At 53.4% G+C, this 20,419-nt stretch overlaps 5 protein-coding genes across 5 annotated transcripts; 4 read left to right on the plus strand and 1 right to left on the minus strand.

The window, feature by feature from the left end:
- Positions 1 to 1,074: 1,074 nt before the first annotated feature.
- Positions 1,075 to 1,570, plus strand: CGCA056_v015143 (uncharacterized protein; the record flags this gene model as incomplete). The annotated part of the gene is made up of 3 exons (XM_037330384.1): positions 1,075 to 1,298; positions 1,368 to 1,429; positions 1,482 to 1,570. 3 exons carry the CDS (start codon positions 1,075 to 1,077, stop codon positions 1,568 to 1,570), a joined length of 375 nt encoding a protein of 124 aa, XP_037171223.1.
- A 1,513-nt stretch (positions 1,571 to 3,083) lies between these two features.
- CGCA056_v015144 (uncharacterized protein) lies at positions 3,084 to 4,095 on the plus strand (the record flags this gene model as incomplete). The annotated part of the gene is made up of 2 exons (XM_037330385.1): positions 3,084 to 3,700; positions 3,759 to 4,095. The coding sequence occupies 2 exons, from the start codon at positions 3,084 to 3,086 to the stop codon at positions 4,093 to 4,095; spliced, it is 954 nt and encodes a 317-aa protein (XP_037171225.1).
- Positions 4,096 to 7,308: 3,213 nt separating this feature from the next.
- CGCA056_v015145 (uncharacterized protein) lies at positions 7,309 to 8,199 on the minus strand (the record flags this gene model as incomplete). Its single annotated transcript, XM_037330386.1, has 1 exon — positions 7,309 to 8,199. The coding sequence occupies one exon, from the start codon at positions 8,197 to 8,199 to the stop codon at positions 7,309 to 7,311; it is 891 nt and encodes a 296-aa protein (XP_037171226.1).
- Positions 8,200 to 11,279: 3,080 nt separating this feature from the next.
- Positions 11,280 to 12,224, plus strand: CGCA056_v015146 (uncharacterized protein; the record flags this gene model as incomplete). Its single annotated transcript, XM_037330387.1, has 1 exon — positions 11,280 to 12,224. The coding sequence occupies one exon, from the start codon at positions 11,280 to 11,282 to the stop codon at positions 12,222 to 12,224; it is 945 nt and encodes a 314-aa protein (XP_037171224.1).
- Positions 12,225 to 15,095: 2,871 nt separating this feature from the next.
- CGCA056_v015147 (uncharacterized protein) lies at positions 15,096 to 16,144 on the plus strand (the record flags this gene model as incomplete). Its single annotated transcript, XM_037330388.1, has 2 exons — positions 15,096 to 15,148; positions 15,247 to 16,144. 2 exons carry the CDS (start codon positions 15,096 to 15,098, stop codon positions 16,142 to 16,144), a joined length of 951 nt encoding a protein of 316 aa, XP_037171222.1.
- Positions 16,145 to 20,419: the final 4,275 nt, after the last annotated feature.

Here is a 20,419-nt window from a genome sequence, read left to right on the forward strand (position 1 = left end):
TTTAGTCTCTCCCAGGCCTTACAGGAGGTACCGTTTGCGCTGCAGCCGATTCAGAGTCCAACAATGGCTGGAAATATTAGAACTTCGAGGTCGAAGGTACCAAGTGTACACCAGAGAGAGCATCTAACGTCAGAGGACGTGTAGAGAAGGGTGAAAGGATATGTGTTGTCGAGGGGAACGGTCTTGTGCCAACGTTAGGTGATTGCATGCTAGTCAAGTGGAGAGAATGAGGAAGGGTGGTAGGGGTTGAAGTAGGCGGCACATATTAAAGGGAAGGAATGAGGTGAAGCGGAAAGTTACGCTACGGTCGAGACCGAGTAGGCAGGAACATGTCAAGCCATGTTAGGGTCAATCTATTCTGATGAAATATCCTGTCACAGCTGCCTAATACCTAAGTGGGTCGGCTCACTGTTATCCTTACTGCGTATGTGCGGTCTGTTGGGTTAGCCTCTTCAGTCCTTCCGTAGTCATAGACGCAGTGAAAATGCTGCGGCCTCCAAATTCGGCCCCTTGTCGCTACCAGGCTTCTGCATCGTTAGCCTGTCGCAGTACTGCGCTTATTAGCTCCGTTCGCAGGTTGGGTAACATGGCTATACCAGGAGTCTGCCAGTTCATCGGCGTAGCCGATGAGGGATCCACCTTCGGCTTCTCATGTGTCCGTGGCAGAGTCGCCGACGGCTGAGTACTATCTGAACCAACGATTGCTGCGCACTGAGAGTTCCTCGGATCATTATTATGAATCGATAACTAGGCAAGACAAGCTTATAAAACCCGAGGATTCGCGGCTACCTACACCGTTTCATTCCGCATCTACTTGCTATTGTCTCTCAACTTGCATCCCCTTGAACAGGATGAGGCTTTTGTATTTCCTCTCGTCCTGCATGGCCGAAGCTGGCCTTGCTGTGCCAAACCCCAACAATGCTATAACAGTCCGTTCACCAGGCGATATGGCAACAATAGGCAGCGTTGTCTACGACAAGGACGGAATCCTGTCCCGCGATTCGAGCGCAGCTTGGGCAGCGGCTGAGAGGGTTGTGGGCACTCTCCGCCAGCCACAACACACACTACTACTTCATGTCCTGTAATAAAGCATATCCTGGACAGAAGGGTATGACACCTAGTCAGCAGTATACCATCGATCAGACGGGCTGTCTTCACGTGGGTCTCATCGTTGGCAAGACCGCCTTTCGCCAGAACAAGTTTACAGCAAGCTACTTGCACGTAAGGCGCCTGGCAGATAACCCCAACACCTGGACTCAGACACGCCATGACTGGGATGAAGTCAAGCGTATGCAACGGTACGTCGTCTATTGGCTATGAATCATTAATGCGTGTTGTTGGAAAGGGACTGAACCCATGCTATCCAGTATTGATTATGGAGGTACTACAACCTCTTCTAAAGCCAACATTGATAGAGTCATTAGAAAAGGTATGTTGCCATCTTGCCGTGGATGAGCTATACTGACTGACCACGTCTGTAGGCGAAGAATGGATCACGCTCTCCAAGGGTAAATACGACAAGGAATGGAACTGCCTTGCGTACTACCGTTTCATGGCTTCTAAGCTGTAGAAAGGAATAGGACATGGCCCACGATCGCAATAGCACCTATTATCCTTTCAACCTAGCAATTTCCAAGGCTAGCCACATATTCAAGAGGACCAACGTGAGTGCGATAGAAAAAGTTAAGATCATGTTAGGTTTCAACGCCATAATGACCGGACCTGTTTCAGCGGTCTAGACCAGTTTCCCCTAGGGCATTAGGCAAACCGAACGCGTTGTGGATCTCCTTTGCTCCAAAACTCTGATCAAATACCATCTCTGCCCTTGAACATTCAAGACTCAAATGACTAGAGGTCTGTTGACACCGTCATGTCTTCTGGCCATTGTTCCCTTTTCACTAGGCTCTGTTAAAAAGTTCCAATGCCCCAGCTGTTTCTTTTCAGGTCGCCTAACTACTAGGTGTCTGAGCGTTTAACACAGGTTTCTAAAACGTCGTAGCATGTTTAGGTGTTATTTGTTCTGCTTTGTGAAAGGGCTGATAGAGGACTGTAGTGCCAGTAGTCTGTGATGTTTAGGGGCGGTCAATTGCAGTATATCTGTCGAGCGAGCAATTGCTTCTAGAATGTGGATTCGGTCCCATCTAGCCTGGTGTCCACCTCTTCCTGCTCATCTTCATATGATGTCAAGAGCTTTGCTAGGGGTAAATGGGCAACGCAACCCTGGACTAATCAGTAGCCTTATAGTGATCATATGCAAATTCAGGGATGCTTCAGTCTGATGAATGTCATTTTCGATTGGATGGTCTCGTTCTCGCTATCCTGTCCGGACGCGCGGTAGCTGTCGGCCGAGCCTGCTATCCGGGCCCAGGAGCTGACCGGAATATAATTTGGGACGGGGTAGAACATATCGGTCAAAAAATGAACTACGAACTCCAAGCACTCTAATTACCCCTTGACAGGGGTAGAGCTAACGCTGCCTCAAACGTGCGCTCCTTTCATGGCCACCATTGCCGAAGGGTACTTAACTGGGGCCACGGGCAGCTTCGGCAGCCCCGGGCACCAGTAGGAAGGGCCCCGTTAAGTGTTTAGCGAAGGCAGCACCTAGTGGGATCGCGGTATCCGTAGGGTTATACGATGGGCACCGGAGTGGGGGTGAAAGGAAGGGGGGGAGAAAACGATTCAAAAGAAAAAAAAGAAAAAAGAGGAAACATACGCAAACACACACACTCAGTCTGCAGTTCGTACACTGCCGTCGGGTAGTATCTATCAGATTCGGCGAAACCGGCTCTAGCCTTCTCCTTTGACCCACGGCCATGCGCAGGGGCCCAGGGCGGATAATCTGGTTGATGTTCGCGACACCTAAATAGAGAAGGGATGAATAATCGGGTGCGATGCCCTGCAAAGAAGCGTGCTTACGTTAAGCATACGACGTCCTGCCCCAAATTCATAAAGCCAATCCTTCCTGCGCTTGGCACTATTGTTTATGAACTACATAGCTTCGCTGGCTGTTTCGTGATCTTCAAGGTCGAGGACTTTCCAGCTTCGCAACATTTATCTTGTAACAGATTTGGTCGGGTTTACCAATGGCACCGCCTCTACAGCTCTCTTGCACCATCTACTGGTCCCTAATAACCTTGTTCTGGCTCCTAGCTGTCTCATTAGAGGCTGCGCCGCTCGCGACATATCATGGCCGGGGCTTCGGCTCCTCTGTGTCGACAAAGGGAAGCATCACCGACTTCACCCTCTGTGAGGTAGAAGCCCTCACTAGGAAGAGTAGGGGTGGAGCATGCACCCAATTCCCGAGGGGCATTACTGTTGTCGGCCGCGATATCACCAAAGGCTGGTTTGATCGACAGGAGGCAGCAACACTTCAGAAGGAGTCTGAGGTTGACGTTAGCTTTTTTAGTCTTCTAGACACCCTTGACCCGCTCGGCAAGCTCCTTGACCGGAATAAGATTCCCTGGGCTGTTGCTGGTGGTCTCGCTCTGAAAATCCACGGACAATCAGATCGACACACTACCGACATCGACATGGTTGTACAGACCACTATGCCTAAGCTACGGGCTGCACTAAGCAAAGACAAAAAGTACATAGTTCCTGGGCCTGGATGGCCGAGCGAGTCTCACCTGCGGGTTTATCGCGACCGAGGAAGTGCAGGGAAGCCCAGATACATCGAGATTGATTTAGTGATCGCCGGTGAGTAAAGCCCCTCACTCCGGAGCCTCCGGCTGGTCTGCGGACACTAACGGCCGGCCTAGGCACCTTGACGACACCCCAAAGCTTGCAGGTCAATCGAAGGACTTCAAAGTGGAAAACGAGAGAAAGAGGCCGATCAACGTTCACGTCATGCGGCTCGGCAAGATCTTCATGTCGAAGGTCAATGCCTTAGCAGCGGAACATCGAAAGAAGGACGATAAGGACATGAAAGACATCAGCTGGATCATCGACAAGACCCCGAGGGCCCTGCTCAACGTTCAAACAGACCTGTCGTACGCTCTGCGGCAGCTGGTGATTAAGCATCTCGTTCGCTTAAAGTCGCCCCTGGTTAAAAAGGCTAGGCAGCTTCTCGGCGTCAACAGCCCTGCGAAGCTCTAGAGAGCGTCACCCGCCCCCCTAACCTGACCAGCTACTCCTATGTATTAAGCATGTCTGTCTGGGTAGATTCTAGGTATGATGGCTATAGAGACGCGAGTATCGGGAGGCAGGAAGGGCTCGAGAGGTGGTTGCCTCCATGGTGAGCTAGTAGTCTATCTGCTGCTCACTTGGAGTCTCGCCTGGTGATGGCTGTGATGGCTGTGATGGTTGTGGGTTAATCAGGTCACGAATAAGGGCGCGGGGACGGCGGGAATAGCCTCAACTCCCTTCAATACCGGCCGAGGCCCGCGATGGTATTGATGCACTTGCTGTATGTACCCCGGAAGGCGACCTGGGAGGATTGTCTTCGGTAAATCTGAAACCACTTATAGAGTTCGCCCAAATGTTACGCACACACGGGTGTTGAATACGCACACGACAGGTGTAGAAATATATCCCATCGATATATCAGCCTAACTAAGGGCCGTTAAGCTGTACTATCTTTCTTTACACGCTCAGCGTACGCACACTTATGCTTATCGTCGTAATTAAACCCTCTCACTGATTGGGTCGTTTACCACTTAGACACACCAATTCGCACCCTCATCGAGGGTGAAATTGAGGGCGAAATCGATGGACGGGCACTTTTCGCAGCCATCATCACCGGGGACACTACACTTCTCGAACTCGCAGTGGATTATACTAAGAGGAACCACCCCGATAAGTTAGATGTCACCTTGCCACCTTACTGGGGTCAACTCCGGGAAGAGGGTGACCCGCCCCCGCCCGTGATGCTTGCGGGATTGCAGGATATCATACCCTGGATTGATGACTACACTGCCCTTCAAGTAGCAATCGTTGTTGGGAACAAGCGGTTCGTCAAGAGACTGCTGGAAGAGGGCGCGGACGTAGCCCTCAGGAGCCCCGGGCCATGCTGGTCTTGCGATGACCTGGACGACCCTGGCCACCCACCCCACTTCAATCCCGACTTTGACGCCCCGAACGCAGCCAAGACACCAATTCATACTGCCATCTATTATGGACAGTCCAAGATTGCCGAAAGACTCATCAAAGCCGGAGCTTCAGGCATTGTTTCCGATGGCGACTCACCTCAGCCCCGATGAGTAAGACTTGTATCATTGGTGCTTGGTGCTTGGAGAGCCTCACATCCTGGAAACGAGCGTTCAGTCTCACTGCTTCACGATCTCTGCTGTGTTTACATACCCAGGTCCAGGACCATCAAAATCGCTAAACGCATCCTTCAGCAGAGAATTACATCCATCACGGACCAAACGTCGTGGGGGCAGCAGACTCTACCCAGGGCTTGTCGTACCAAGCGGTTTCGATACGCGAACTGGCTCGCGCAGCAACTCGGTGTCAACGTCCAAGCCCCTGTGCCCTGACGCCCAACTGAAACATTCCTTCTCGTGGCACTGGGGGCCGCCGTGGACCTCTAGTCAGGTCGCACAACCACACAGGCTTGATACGACGCCCTCTAGGACGACTTCGATGCATTACCCCAGCTCATGAAAGCCCTCATCAAATCGGATGACATCGATGTGACTGCCAAGTGACCAGACGGGTCAACAACCGCCCATCTTTGCGCCCGATTGGGTGGCGATGGCACCCTGTTTGGACGTGGGGACAAGAGCATCATCCAACAGCTTCTTGACGCGGACGCTGACGTCTCCGTCAAGGATGACGATCAGTTGGCCGCCCTCGATGTCGCGAAGCGTTTGCACAGCCCTCTCCCCTCGGCCGCGGTCGCTTCAATACCCTGGCCCCACCAGCCGAGCAGGTCCAGCGGGGCGAAGGGCATGTCTCGGCGTACTTCATTCCTCTACTCGGAAAAAGCCTAGGACAACTTGGGTCAAGCCGACTTGCGCGGCAGGTTCAACGTTGACGTGGGATGGAATAGGAACCTGAGGTTCTTCGTCCGAGGCCTCCATTCGACCGTATCGCCAGAGCCCGTGAGGAATCTGTGGTGGGTACACGACCCTAACGGGCCTAAGGGGCATATGCTGCGGTCACGGTCCTCGGGAGGGGCAGGACATCGAAGTATAGACCGTCGTACTGAGTTCCCTATCCAAACCATACAGCAGATGTACTGGAGTGCGTGCTCAGGGCCCGCCTCAAACCGCCCTCTCGTCAACTAACGTAGTTGGGGTACCAGGGCGGAGCGGCAGGATTGAGCACGACAAATACTGTATCAAATTCGGAGATGGAGGAGGTGATAATGCGGCACATCATCTGCGCTTGTTCTTGCTGTGGTCGAAGGCTTACGTCCTGAACAAAACGGAGGTATCAGCAGCCGTGCTCCTTAGGTGGAAACTGACGCCTGGGTGCTGGGGAGACGGTAGGCAGTGTTTTGGAGTAGGGTTCCCTCTAAGCGGTAGTTTTGAATATTAGACAAAATATCATGGAATGGAATGGACGTACGCATAGAGATGTGATGATGAGTAAGGACGTTCGGGGAAGATGCTGACGTGGGTATGTATGCTTGCCTAGGTACCTTACCTGCTGAGAGAGGAGCAAAACCAGTGTGGTTTGCCTTTGGATGGAAGGTCTTGGTCATGTGTACTGATGGCATGCGAACCCCCACTAACACACTTTTCCAACCACACTAGCCTTCAAGCTGCTTATCCCTTTCATTGTCATTGGTAAGGTACAATCGTAGGAATTAAAAGGGAACAGATAGCAGCGGCGGAAGCAGTGTTTGTGGTGTGATGGGCATGATATGATAGGTGGGGTCACCAGGTGCGGTCTCTGGCCGTTCTATAAGTCCTCTAATAAGCCACCGTGCAGATCAGACTGGCGCGTACAATTAAGCGCGGTCTCCGATTGACCGGCGGGAGAAGGGGAAGTGGATATCATGGGTTGGCTGGGGTTGAACATTGCCCCGAGACCAAAGCCGTCATCACCTAGCGGAAGCGGTGGAAAGGCGACCAAGTACTAACCGACTGTGTTCTTCTAGAAATGGAGACCTGCTTACTGGCCCTCCATGTTCATCAATAGGTAGGCTGGCTAGGTAGGTACCTTGGGTTCCATGCCTACGGCTCCTCCACCTCCATCCACCCCCCCTTACGACACGTAATACCTAAGTAGGTTACCAACTCAACTCCCTCACTCTGCCAGAAGCGGGCAGCCTGATGATTTTTGATCCTCATGCGTCGCAAAGCCACCCGACACGTCCCTGCTCATCCTCGCAGCTAGACTCCCTGGCGTCAATCCCGACTATCCCTTGATCTTGGCCTCCAGCTCCGTAGGGTGGGTGATGGCCCAGAACAGCAGTCCCATCGAGAAGAACGTGGACTTCTGGTCGCTTTTGTCCTCAGCCCTGCACTCCGCAATCCAGTAGCGCGCCACGATCTCGTCCTGCAGCATCTTCCGGAGGCTGGTTCTCTCGTCGTCGGAAGGGTTGACCCTGGCAATGCGGACGGCCAGGACGTGCATCATTGCCATGGCGAAGCTGCTGACGTGGTTGCCAGTGGTGTCCCAGACGGTTAGCTCGTTGGTGGACGGGGTGCGTTCGAAGTACTTGGCCGAGGTCTTGCCAGGCACCTTGTTCGCGACGCTCAGGTACTCCTGGAACAACGCGGCATAGAAGTCGCCCAGGTGAGACCCCTCCTCGCCAGCGCCAGGCTTAAAGGGGACCCAGACGTGGGTGGTGTCGTGCTTCAGCTCCTTGCGGCAGCCGCCGGAGCCGTCGGGGACAGAGATGACCTCAACCTCCCAGAGAAGCGTTCCGGGGACCTCCTCATGTATGATATCCTTGAAGAATCTCATCCGACCATTCTCCTGGAATGCGTCCTCATCCCACTCCCGACCGATCTTGATACCCCCATTCATGATAACCGAAAGCCTGCTCGTGTCTGCTTGCTGAAGCTTGTCGAAGGCCAATGCTAGAGCCCGAACAGCCCCTGGCACGGCGCAGGAGACAACTTGGTGGCCCGATGTGAACTCCTTCATCGTGAGGATGGTGTCCTGGCATAGGCGGCGGAGTTCGGCGTCCGTCGGCCTGCTCTCGAGGGTGTCCTTGGTCATCGACTCGACAGCATGGCGGGAGACGAGGTTCCTGGAGATGAAAGCCAAGGTATCATTGACCGTGCGCTGCGGGGAAGTCATCATTGCGGTGTTTTTTTTTTTTTTCTTTTTTCCTTTCCTTTTTTCCCTTTCCCTTCCGTTTCTCTTTTTCTTCTCTGCGGGTTCCCCTGAGCACCTGTTAGCATTGTGTAGGTAAGGTTGGTCGGAAGGAGCGATGGGTATTCATGGGGTAGCGTGCTCCCTACCTTAGGGAGGATTGATGTGAAGTGCGGCTAGCTGAGGCTTCGGTGTTGATAGGTGATGTGTGAGAAGAAGCTTAAGGTTGTTGCTAGTGGTGGTCTAGGAAGGAAACCTGAGCTTGTGGGATAGGACCGAGGGTGGAGGAGATATTCGTCTCTTGTACTGCACCCCTGGCCTGGTGTCTTGAGCGTGAGGGAAGGAAGGTAAGGCGGAAGCTGTTGGCCAAGGCCTGCTGTGGCGGTGGCGGCGGCTTCTGGTCGTGATTGTGGATGTGATTGATTGTGGATGGGGTTGTTGTTTGTAGTAGTAAGGTACCTGGTGGTGGTGTTTGGGGGAACCCAACTCTCTGGCCCGAGTCTGGTTAGGAGTGAGGCCTTCACCTAATGACACAGCTGAGAGGTCTCGACAGAGGCTAGCCCGCGTGCGGAAGGTACCTTACGTACCAGGAGGCAGGAACAACCCATGGGCTGGGGTGAGTATAGCAGTAGTAGATAGCTTGTGACAATGCCGTATCTAGCATGGGGGGGCTTGTGGTGGCAGGAGCGGTGTGGTGATTGGGGCAAGTCCTCGGCTAAGCCCTCGTTTGAATGTGAGTAAGGCATTTAACAGCAGTGGAGTCAACGCAGAAGCTGCGCGCCAGCGCAGGCAAGAGACAAACAGGCCAGGCATGAATATGATGGTGGTGTTCGTGAGTCGCCTGTGACGATGACGTCTCGCACAACAAAAGGCAGTTAGTAGCTGGAGACGAACCTAAATTGGAACCCGGATCAACGACGACAAGAATTTCAAGTACACGATAGTTATCATGTGGTTTAGCCACCACCTAGGTGATGAAGAAAGAAGCAACTCTCTGTGCTAGGATGAGAGACGCTCGTAATCGTCCGAGCCCTCATAGAGGTCTAATAGCTAACCGACGTCCGCATACACCCATGGAATACTTGTCTACACATATCACACAAGTGCTGGGCGGTCTTGACGGAATCACAGAGAGGTTTTATGGGAAACTCGCACGGTGGATCGGGGTGATAATGGAACATAATATCAGTCGGCGCGGATGAAGAGTTGGAGCGCTGGCGAGACGCCTTTTTGCTTAAAGTCCCGGATTTAATACAGGCGGTAAACCTCAGAAGCCAGAGGTCCGATCTTGAACTTGCTCAAGCTCCTTGGATTTAAGGTGGTCGGTAAGCCTCGCGACATTAAGTGTTCCTCCTCGTTGTGCTCACCTCAGCCTTCTTCTTCCTCTTCTTCCTCTTCTTCCTCTTCTTCCTCTTCTTCCTCTTCTTCCTCTTCTTCCTCTTCTTCCTCTTCTTCCTCTTCTTCCTCTTCTTCCTCTTCTTCCTCTTCTTCCTCTTCTTCCTCTTCTTCCTCTTCTTCCTCTTCTTCCTCTTCTTCCTCTTCTTCCTCTTCTTCCTCTTCTTCCTCTTCTTCCTCTTCTTCCTCTTCTTCCTCTTCTTCCTCTTCTTCCTCTTCTTCCTCTTCTTCCTCTTCTTCCTCTTCTTCCTCTTCTTCCTCTTCTTCCTCTTCTTCCTCTTCTTCCTCTTCTTCCTCTTCTTCCTCTTCTTCCTCTTCTTCCTCTTCTTCCTCTTCTTCCTCTTCTTCCTCTTCTTCCTCTTCTTCCTCTTCTTCCTCTTCTTCCTCTTCTTCCTCTTCTTCCTCTTCTTCCTCTTCTTCCTCTTCTTCCTCTTCTTCCTCTTCTTCCTCTTCTTCCTCTTCTTCCTCTTCTTCCTCTTCTTCCTGTCGACTTACATCATCCCGTAGCTTCTATTGTTAACTTCGTGATGGGTTGACCAGATCCTAGACATCGCTGGTGTTGCTTTTCCTCTTCTTTGCCCGTTGTGTATTCATTGGGGGTGGGAAATGCGGCGAGATCCTGTCGTAGATGATGATGGTAGAAAAGGGCCTACGAGGTTATATATAGGTTGTAGGTTACACGGATCTTGGGAGGAGTTAGGGGGTGGCGCAGATTCCGGTAATCCGTTCTCTTGACCCTTACTGCAGCCCGCCTCTGAAGAGCCTTCAACCTGTGTCACGCACCTATTGACATGATAATGGTGGAGGAAGGGGCGGGATGCACCGCACCTGTCGTAGAAATCAAGGTAGGAGAGATACCTCTTGGGAGGGGAGGAAAAGAAAAGAGAAGTTCATCACTTTCTCAGGTTTAGAAGCTACGTCCTTGACGGCTTGGTAACTGCCGCTTTTGTCAGCACGATCATTTGAGGAATGGGTTAATCCCTTCTTTCCTCCTGAGGTCGCTACGCCCAGTAGCATGCACCTGCCGCTTGCGCCTCGTCCCGGATCTGGAAACTGTTGCCTTCTCCCTTTTTGAGTAGGTGTTACCTGTCTTTGTACCGGTAGCTTGCTTGCCTTCTCTCGCCATCTCTTTTGTTGCCGCTGGCTTCAGGCATCTACTCCAGGCCCGTCCCTCCTTCTTGGAACCTATTGAGTGGAACCCTCCACCCACATCACCGGTGCAGCCTGCCTGCACTCACGCTGCATCGCAACTTCCTCATTTGACACTCACCACCCGCCGCGCTAGGTAAGGTATTTAAGGCGGCCGAGGCTCATCTGCTACCCTTTTCAAACCTCTTCTGGACATCAACAGCATCACATCACATCACAAACGCTGCAGCCTACAAGCCCACCATCGCAGGCAACTCCGAAAGACTCTCGACCAAGGCACATACCCGCAACAGTAGCAGTTACTACCTTTTCGGCTCCTGCCTTTGGGCCTCTTCCCGAGATTTCAACCTTCTCCTCCGAGAATCCGACCTCTCCCCAAAAATCCAGCCGCACCTGGCAGCCTACCCACATCCTCAACTTCACCCACACACCTGGAAGGTAAGCACACACAGACACACCCACCTCTACGCGGTTGCCTACTTCCAGTCCACTGCTACACATACTAATCTCGGTCTACAGCGATGGCCTCTCAAACCCGTACCATCATCCCCGACAGCGCCACCCGGCGCCAGCGTGAGGAGGAGCTGGTTGCGACAGGCGTTCTGACGGAGCTCCGCATGGTGCTGAGTAGCGACTCTAATCCCGAGTATGCCATTGGCGATAACCAGCTCTCCCTGATGGAGATCGCACATGGCAGGGCGCGCGCTAATGATTTCGCCCAACACATCAGCGGATCCAACAATCAGATCGGCCGTCGGCTGGCGCTCAAGGCGGCTGTATGCGTCAACGCTGCCAACGAGCAGTCAAGCGAGCAACCCTCTATCATCTTCAGTACATCAAACGAGCGCCTGTCAGAGAGGCTTCGGACCGCAGTGGACCTAAAGGCGGAGGGTCTGGCCGAGGCTGGGGCGTCCCCTGGAGGGAGCGCTCGGGTCGTGGCCTTGGTTAGCTTCTACAACGGCAGTATCAACAACACGCCTGACCATGCCTATGTTAGGCTCTCAGTACACGTCATGGATAGTGGCGCTGCGAGGGGCAAGTGGTTCGGTGTCTTGGTTGACGATGTTGCCACCTTCAGCGCGAACGGAGAGAGTGGGGACCATTACTACCACGAGATCATGAGGGGCGTTGGACAACTACAACTTGGAAAGGCTGAGGTCCGGCGGCCAGAGGGGGAGGTCATGTCTATCGATCTGTTCTCGACCCCGGTAGTCAGGCTCAAGCACTTTGTTATGCGCGACGCAGGCTTGAGCTTCGCCTTCGGCTTGGAAAAAATCCTCAACCCCAGCACCAGCGCCGAGAAGACTCTCGAGGAATACATCTCTATCTTCGCAGGGTACGCCGCTAACGCGCCGATGGCTGCTACTCTCCCTGGGGGTGGCCCGTCCTACTTCGCACGCAACGTCCTCCGCCACCGCGGCGTCTGGGATGTGGATGATGACGAGTTGATCAGCATGGGCGGCTGAGCAGGTGGTGGGTCTCCCTTTCGGCAGAAGACACATGTGATGGCAATGGAATGCTGAGGGAGTGCCTACCCGGCGCTTAGAAGGGGGTGTGAAGGGGGAAGGTAGGGGACCTAGGGGTTCATAACTCTAGAGCACGCGGTGGGTTTGCAGTCATCATCAGACGTGATTATCAGGCGTTGTTGTTTTGATATCAGGCGTTTTTAGGTAGCTAATGAAATGCGAATCAGCCACAATGGTGGAATTTTCGCTCCCAGCCTATCGGGCTGGATTTCCAACTGCAGGTCATCCTTGTTTAGTGATGGCGAGTCCGCTCGGTGCGAAGTATTATTATATCTGTGGTACTCTGGAACGCTTCCAACCTCCCTGCCGAATGGTACTCGCACAGCGCTCCTCCTAGACTTCATCCCGGCTACGAAGAAAAAAGCCCATACAGCTGAATTCTTCTAGACAGCGGAATGGCTGACCCCAGGGGTCGGGATGAGGTGTTTTTAGCAGCCCCAAGTTGTTCTCTACATCTTCAGGGCCTTGGAAGCGTCCGAGTACGCCTCTGTCGACTGCAACCGGCTTAGTAATTACAAGTAAGAGATTATGAGTACGACATGCGAACTTGGAACGATGTGATCGTCGTCCGTCCGGCTTCCGCCTCAGCCTCTGCCTCAGCCTCCGCGTCGGCCTCAACCTCGGTGTTCAACAAGACACCCACCCCATGGGTGCGTCGGGCGAACTCCACCCTCATAGCCCCATCTTTTCGCGTTCGTGGTAGTAAAAGCCCTGAGCCCCGATCTGCGGGACCAAACGCCGGAGCCTTCCATTCTACCAATGCCAGCGCCCAGGTGCCCGGGCCCCCTCGGCGGCTCGGAAGTGGACGTAATGGACGGTACCTTATGTGGCGCCCATGCCGTGCATCGACGGCATCTGTGGTTCTCGGGGTCGACAATCTCCCCAATCAATCTTGTTTCGTGTGGGCTTGCTGTCGCTTCGCGGGCTTGATGTCCTCAGAGGTAATGGCGTTCAGGCAGACATTCGCCCACATAGAGGGATGGACCAGGTCGAACCACAACGAGCTGGCCGTTGAGAAGGGGATCAGGTACTCAAACGGTTCTTCTATCGACATGTAGTAGCTGAAGATGCAGTCGATCAGCTCGCGGGGTAGTCTCCCTAAGGGGAAGGGCCGGTCCGCGTTAGCAGGGAAGGAAGCCATGGCGACAAATCGGGGCTCTAGCCAGGCGGGGGGGCCGGGGGGTCCCGGTAGCGTTAGCAGTAGCGCCCCGGGATGCATGCGTCAAACATGCGCGTGGATTATAAGATGCGTATGATGGTAATGACTGTATGAGGTAGCTAGTGTTAGTACTGCTTTTTTAGTGAAGAGGGGTTGCTATAAGGAAGTTAGGTAGCATGAGTTCGGGGTGTACGACGCTGGAGGGTATGCCATGGATAGATAGGTAGGTACTCAAGTCTAAGGTATGAGAGGTACTTGTTGTTTTCGATGGGCATGGTAGGTAGGGGTTTGTGGGATGGGATTTGTGAAGGAAGGAGGCTTGAGGCTGCAGTGGTGGTGAGCGAGGGAGAAAGAGCGATTTGAAATAGACAAGCAGACAGCCTTTTGCCTGAACGGTTCGCAAATATTACATATTATACGGCTCGAGTATAAGGTGCTGTGAGGTGATTCGTGCTCCGTACCTGCTCTCTGTCAGGAGTCTCACTACCTCACGCTCTAATTCCACTTCAAAAACGGACGTTGTATTAAACAAAGATAAGGTAGGAGGGAGGGAAGGGGTCACCCACCGCGCCGTTGCAGAAGTACTCTGGGATCCTAATTTCTTACTATATCCCCCCTTGGTCCAAGCTCTGGTCTTGCCTATTATACACGCCTTAAGAGCATCCGGCTTGATTTTGCTGCTTCTAGCGCCCGCCTAAGATTACCCGCGAGTCTCTAGCTAACGTCGATTTAGTTTCTGCCCCGCCACTTATCCTCTGCACCCCTAACTACCTCAACGTACCTTTCCCTAGACAGACGGAGAGTATCACCTAAGGTAAGGTAGGGTCCACACATAACTACACTGTCAGTGTTGGCAGCAGCGACCCCGCTCCCCAGGACAACTGCAACGTTGTGTCGTTATTTTGTCTATGTATAGTGTTGCCCCGTGGTAAGTATACCCTCCTCTAAGCGGCGGTTTGAGTGTTCCTAGGTGTTCGTTCATCTTTACACGCTAACAAGCTACGTCCCCAGGAGGTCCTTCCCCGAGGTACCCGGTTACACGCGTACCTACCTACCTGGGCTGCCTGCGCCTTCCGGCCCGCACCCGACCGAGCCGCGGTTTTCACCACTTGCCATCTGCATAAACCTACCTAAGCACACTAGCCGGCCCGGGCAGTGCCTGCGCTGCCGATTCCAGGAGGTCCCCCGCCGTTCCTTCTCGTTACGGAAGTCATCCCATGGGCCTTCCCGCCGGCGTCGTCTTTGCAGTTGTGGTTTTATCTCGGCGTTGGTTAGAGCCAGTGGATGCAACTCTCCCGTCGGGAAGGTGACGCCTCCTCGCAATTACCCTTCCCGCCCTCCCAACTTCACATTCATCTTCTGCAATCCCATGACCCTTAGGTTCCTTCTAATGCACCAAAGCCCACCTTCCACCAGCCCGCAGGTGGTCAGAGCCGCTTATTCCCACCCAACTGCACTGTCCACCTCAGTAACACTAAACACCACCACATCAAGCGACCGCTAAGGCACCTTACACTATACAACCTCAACATACCTTAGGTACCTTACCGCCGGCCGTCACCTAGGCCATCTCTCTCTCTCTCTCTCTTCACACACACACACCACATACACGCACGCACACCTATTCTGTTGTGCTGTTCCCCTAAGGCGATATGGTGCGGCTACTATACGACTTCGCAAAGGGCGCGGCAGCCCAGAAGAGCAGGTTAGAGACTACGTATCGGGAACGCCGCCTCCTCATCAGCATGGGAGTAGGCTAAGGTGTAGCAGCAGGCTGGGCGGTTTCGCTAACATTTCCTACAGGGACACAACGCAGCTAATCATAATACGGTGCCACTCTACAACGTTCCTCGTCCACCGCGACATCATCGTCGAGTGTTCGTCGTACTTTCAAGGCTGCATAATGGGATTCTACAGGGAGGGCTTCGACAGGTCTGTAGACTTTAGCGACGACGACGACGTCCGGCCTGAGTGCGTATATGCCTACTTGTCCTTCGTCCACCACTGGTATTTTGCCGCATGGGCTAACGGGAAGCCAAGCGGGCAGGGCCTGATGTCTATCGCCTCGCGCATGACACTGTCCTCGGTAGCGGAGGCAATCATTCTGTCTGACAGGCTGCTTAATCGGGCGATGCTCATCCTGCTCAAGGAGGTCTTTATTGGGCTCCTCCAGGCAAGGCAGACGGCTTGGCTGGACGCCAAAGCCACGAACAGGATTTGGGGCGACGCTGAGCACCAGGCCTACTTTAACGACTACACCTCGTCTTTTGACGTGTTCTCGAGAGGGCATGCGGACGATAGGCTTATGCAAGAGGCCATCGCGCACTCGTGGCACATTGTCACGCGACAGACGATGGCCCTACACACGCACTACGAAGCGAAGCTGTCGCGAGACTTCGTCTTGCGGGTCGGGGCTAAGCGCCACCGCCCCGACGGCGAAGACATCTGCACGAACATGGTTGAAAGGGCTGCGGGGGTTTTCCTCGTTGAAAGCGATAGATCAGTGACAGAAGCGTTTCTGAGGGACCGCAGGAGGAGGCGGAGGGTTCTCGGCCTGTTCCGAAGCTTAGAGGGGTTAATAAAGGTGCAGGACCTAGCACCATGGTACAAGGAGCCGCCCGAGGCCGCCGAGGAGAGGAGTGCGAGGTTCCGGGAGGGGGCGGCGGGAATGGCGTTGGTTGTGTGGGGCGGCTGCTTTTGATTCCAGAAGGCGAGCTGTCGTGCTCCCGGCTTGTATACTTTTTTATCTATGGCTTACACATTTGGCATATGGGCGGCTTGGAGATAGGGTCGCAGCAGCCGCGGCGAACAAGGAGGGGCGCCGGGGTTAACTACTTTGCTTTATAGATATCACCCTTTATGGATTAATTCGTCGCCTACGAGCTGGAAAACACACATGTGCTGCTGCAGGTGCTCTTGTATACCCACCAGGTGGCGGAGGGAGCTAGCTCTCTGTGAGGCTAGATACATTATACCACTGAGCCATGCAGCACCTGGTGACTCTCCTGCATTGTTTCAGCTGCGACTGGCATGGAGGGTGTTCGTCCACTACAGTATCCGGCCGGCTGAGTACAGAAAAGGCATGATACCTGCTTTTAGATTAGGTTATAAAAGACCTGCGTGCTTGTTCGGCAGACTCCTTGAATCTTACTGGCGGGAGATCCTGAATGATTATTCGGCTTCCCCGTTATATGGACTGGTCTGCTTGGTGTGAAGCCTGGTGTTCTATTGACGATCGGGCGAGCTCGTCTAGGCTGCCCAGGCTAACAGCCGGCAGGCTGGTCTCACTCGCCCCTGTTGCGCGCCCTCATTAGAACGTGCACACAGAATGCGTACCTACAGGCAGCAGCTACCTTGGATACAGGCCTTATGATTTCCTACACTAACTAGTTGTACCTTATGTTAACAGGTACCTCACACAAACCAAAGTGTGAAAAAAAAAAGAGTGCATATCTAGGTACTGCAGCGTGCTGTGAGGGTGGGCATGAGCGAGATGGGACTCGAGCGATGATTACATGCAATGCATGCTTATATAAGCATCAACCCAATGCGGGATTCCTCGTCTGGGCCGAGGATTACCTAGACTTAAGCTGAGAGAAATCAGCAACATGTGTAAATAGTGATCATAGGGTTGTATACTTGACCCTACACCGCTTAGTTGGTAGCCACAATCTTTAAGACGATAGGGACATATACCATAACCCGAACGACCTAACCATGATGACCCTAACTGCCTAACCCGCGCCCGGCTCAGGTTAGCTATCTCTACGTCGTTAGTTGAATTTCCACAAGTGAGGATCTAAGGCTCTGAGGCTCTTCAAGGGACGAGAGGACCATATAACATACTCCATGGCTGTTAAGCTATGGGCAAGGGGCGGCCGCGGGGCTCGACGCTACCTTGAAATGCGACATGGACGTCTAGGCTAGGCACATCTCATGGTTATATGTAACTGACGTCCTAGCCAGGGAGGCCGGACCATATCTACAGAGCCAGGTTTAGAGTATCTGGTTTTTAGAAATCACTACTAGTGGTCTTTAGAGTTATGAGCTGCTTCGCCCAGGATCCTTCACAATGATGATAGGGGTTGGGGGGTTTAATCTGTTAAGCAAGCATTTAGAATCAGGCTCGGTCTGTGAAGAACGCAGGAAAACTGCAAATCGAGTATCATGTACCTGCCTAACCGGACGGTGTCGTAAGGACTATATCAGCAGCTACAAGAAAGAACTCCAAAGAAGGATGATTACAGTAGGAGGAAGATATCGGGGGGGGGAACAAACCAAAAGAAAAAAAGAAAGAAAAAAGAAGAAGAAAAAGAAAAGAAAACCCAAAAAGATGAGAAAAAGAAAGAGAGAAAAAAGCAAAAAAGGTATAAGGAAAATAAAGGGTTCCATCCTACTATAGGGCATTGAGTAATACGCACGTCCTAGTCCAACGTCATGCTGTAGAAAGCCTCGCTTATGCTGAAAGTTGAGGTCCATTACTAAGGTATTGTTCAGATCCCAGCGGTGTTAGGTTAAACGCTAGATACCTTAGATCAATGCCTTGGTCAAGACGCCTCTAGGTGTCTCTAATGAGAGACTTGCGATGTCGCGGTCCGGCAAGGATGCTTCTTCCAGGCTGTTTAATTGGCGTCTGGTTAGCTGCGGCGAAAAACCGCATGACTTTCTCCGAATAGCGATTTGCCGAGCCTCCCGCCCCCTTCGGCTCTGAGAATAGACAGCTGGCAGTGTCATATCAAAGAACCAACCTCTATAAAGAAGGCGTGGCGGGTGCTGCTGAGAGGCTTTGGAAGACATCCCTTGGAAGAAGGGTGTGCGTGTGTGTGCGCTATGCTTAGGGTTGCTGGTTTGAGCCTACGCCCCCGGGTGATCGCCCCTCATCTGCTCTTATAAGGCTACCTTAACTCTCCATTCTGATCTCAAGCCATTTTCTTGTCTGGCCTGGGCTAGTGGTGTTAGCTATTGCAAAGTTGGTATGCAGTCGTTGAGATGGTAAGGGGTGCGGTCATGGGCCAAGTCGAATGAGCACTTCTAATAGCCGGCTTTGGCTTTGATAGCCCCCCTCCTCTCCTCTCCTCTCCTCTCTTCCGCTCCCAGGGGCTGGGGCCTTCTTCTGGCTGTTTGGTGCTGTCTCTATACCGCGCGTCAGATGAGGTAGAGCAGCCGATTTCCTCAGAGCTCCTTTGCTGGCTGGTGTACCTATATCGGTCGCTTGTATTCGTAGGCTGGCTGGCTTAGCTGTCAAGGCCTTCAAATTTAAACAGGCCTTTCGGTTCGACTTGATAGCACAGGCGTTTACCTACTACTTGTCACGATGAGTGAATGAAATCTTGCGCACATCGCCGTGGATTGAGATGTACAGGTCCAAGGCTTATTAGGTGTTATGAAGTTCGGTTGGGCCGCTATGATACCCTTGCCCTATATGCAGGCGATGCCCTGATCCTCCACTTCCCTAGACGTGCCCCAAGCCCCTCCCTACCTAGTGCCTACGTCGCGAACTGCGGTCGCTCCTTCTCCTCTTCGGACACGAATTACTCCCCTCTCGATTGCGGGTATGTTCTCTCGCTCGTCACAGGGCGGGCGGGCGGCCGGGCGGACGATCCGACAAGGGATCTGATGCAACGTGGATGCCTGCGTTCCATTGCGGGACGGTTTCGATTTCGACTGAGATCGGTCGGTCTTTTGAGAACAGCAGGTCCATATCGCGCAATTCGGGAGACCGCCTAGACCGCAAGCGACGAAGATGGCTTGATTAACCCACCCGACCCTCGCAACGGACCGTTACGGTTCGCACAGTGTTCCATTTCGTCCGCGGAGTGAACAGGGACCGCAGCTTGGGAATATAGTGTGGAGCTGCTTGACGACCTCCGCTACGCCCTCATCGACCGGCCCCAGGCTCTCCTTCCCTTGGAATGCTGATGGAGTGGAGGGTTATCTTCATGATTTCCCGGTGTCGTGGCGTGTCGAGTTGGTGGTGGGGGCCGCCAGGAAGAAGATGCTGCTGGCAGCCGCAGGCTCGCGTCGAGAACCAGCTCCTCTATCTCTTGGTTGTTGCGTGCAATCGACTACCAAATGTGCTGGCGGCTTCCCTGGCCGGGCGTGAGGGAGTAGACGACGGGGAGGATGAGTTGGAAAGTCTTGAGTGGCTCATTCCCTCTCTGATCGCATCCGAAGCGTTGTTGGGGGGGGAACGTCCCACGGCTCCCAGAGCCCCATCCGTCCACCGCGAGACGTTTCCAATCAGGCGAAGCTCCTGCAGTGCGTCATTCTCGACAGTACGTGAGGATTGCGGGCGAGATGCTGGCTGGCCTGAACCGATACGGTGAGCGAGTTCAGGGCTGACATGGTTGCGAGCTCTTGATACAGGGAGGTGCACTCTCTCATTGGTTGATGTCGAGCTTGGTGAGAGATCTGAAGGGTTGACCTCGGCGCTTGTACCAATCCGCGTGGTTTGGGGGGGTAGGGGACTAGAAGGCTCGAGATGGCCGGCTCTATAGTAATGTCGCAGCCTGCTCCGCTCTGGGCAGTCGGACAGGGCGTATGATTATCGCAGACTCGTCAATCCGTACGTCAGGTTTCGGAACATGCTGGCGGACGTCAGCTTGTCCCACGCTGGCTGCACAACTGAGACTTCGTCGTGATGGTATGCCAGATGGTCGACGCGGAGTTGGGAGAGATTCGTCAGCAATGATACGAAGTCCGGGAGGGCGGACTCGACATGCCACTGGCTGACTTCCAGTCTCGTGATGGTGTTGCCATCTGCTGTGTGGAGTCTTTCGATCATTTCGGGTAACGTTGGGTCATTGAACCTCATGTGCTGTATCTGCCTCAGCCTTGGGAATGGGAGTCGGTAGATCGAGGTGAGGTCCACATGGGGAAGGAGGTATTGGCGAGGTTGTGAGTTTGGTGGGTCGTTCGCCTGGCAAAGGCCGCAGCCGCACTTCCGTCCGTCCCAGCCGGTGAGTGTCTCGATTTG

Source organism: Colletotrichum aenigma (genome assembly GCF_013390185.1).
Source record: "Colletotrichum aenigma strain Cg56 chromosome Unknown KSG_Cg56_contig44, whole genome shotgun sequence".
NCBI lineage: Eukaryota > Fungi > Ascomycota > Sordariomycetes > Glomerellales > Glomerellaceae > Colletotrichum > Colletotrichum aenigma.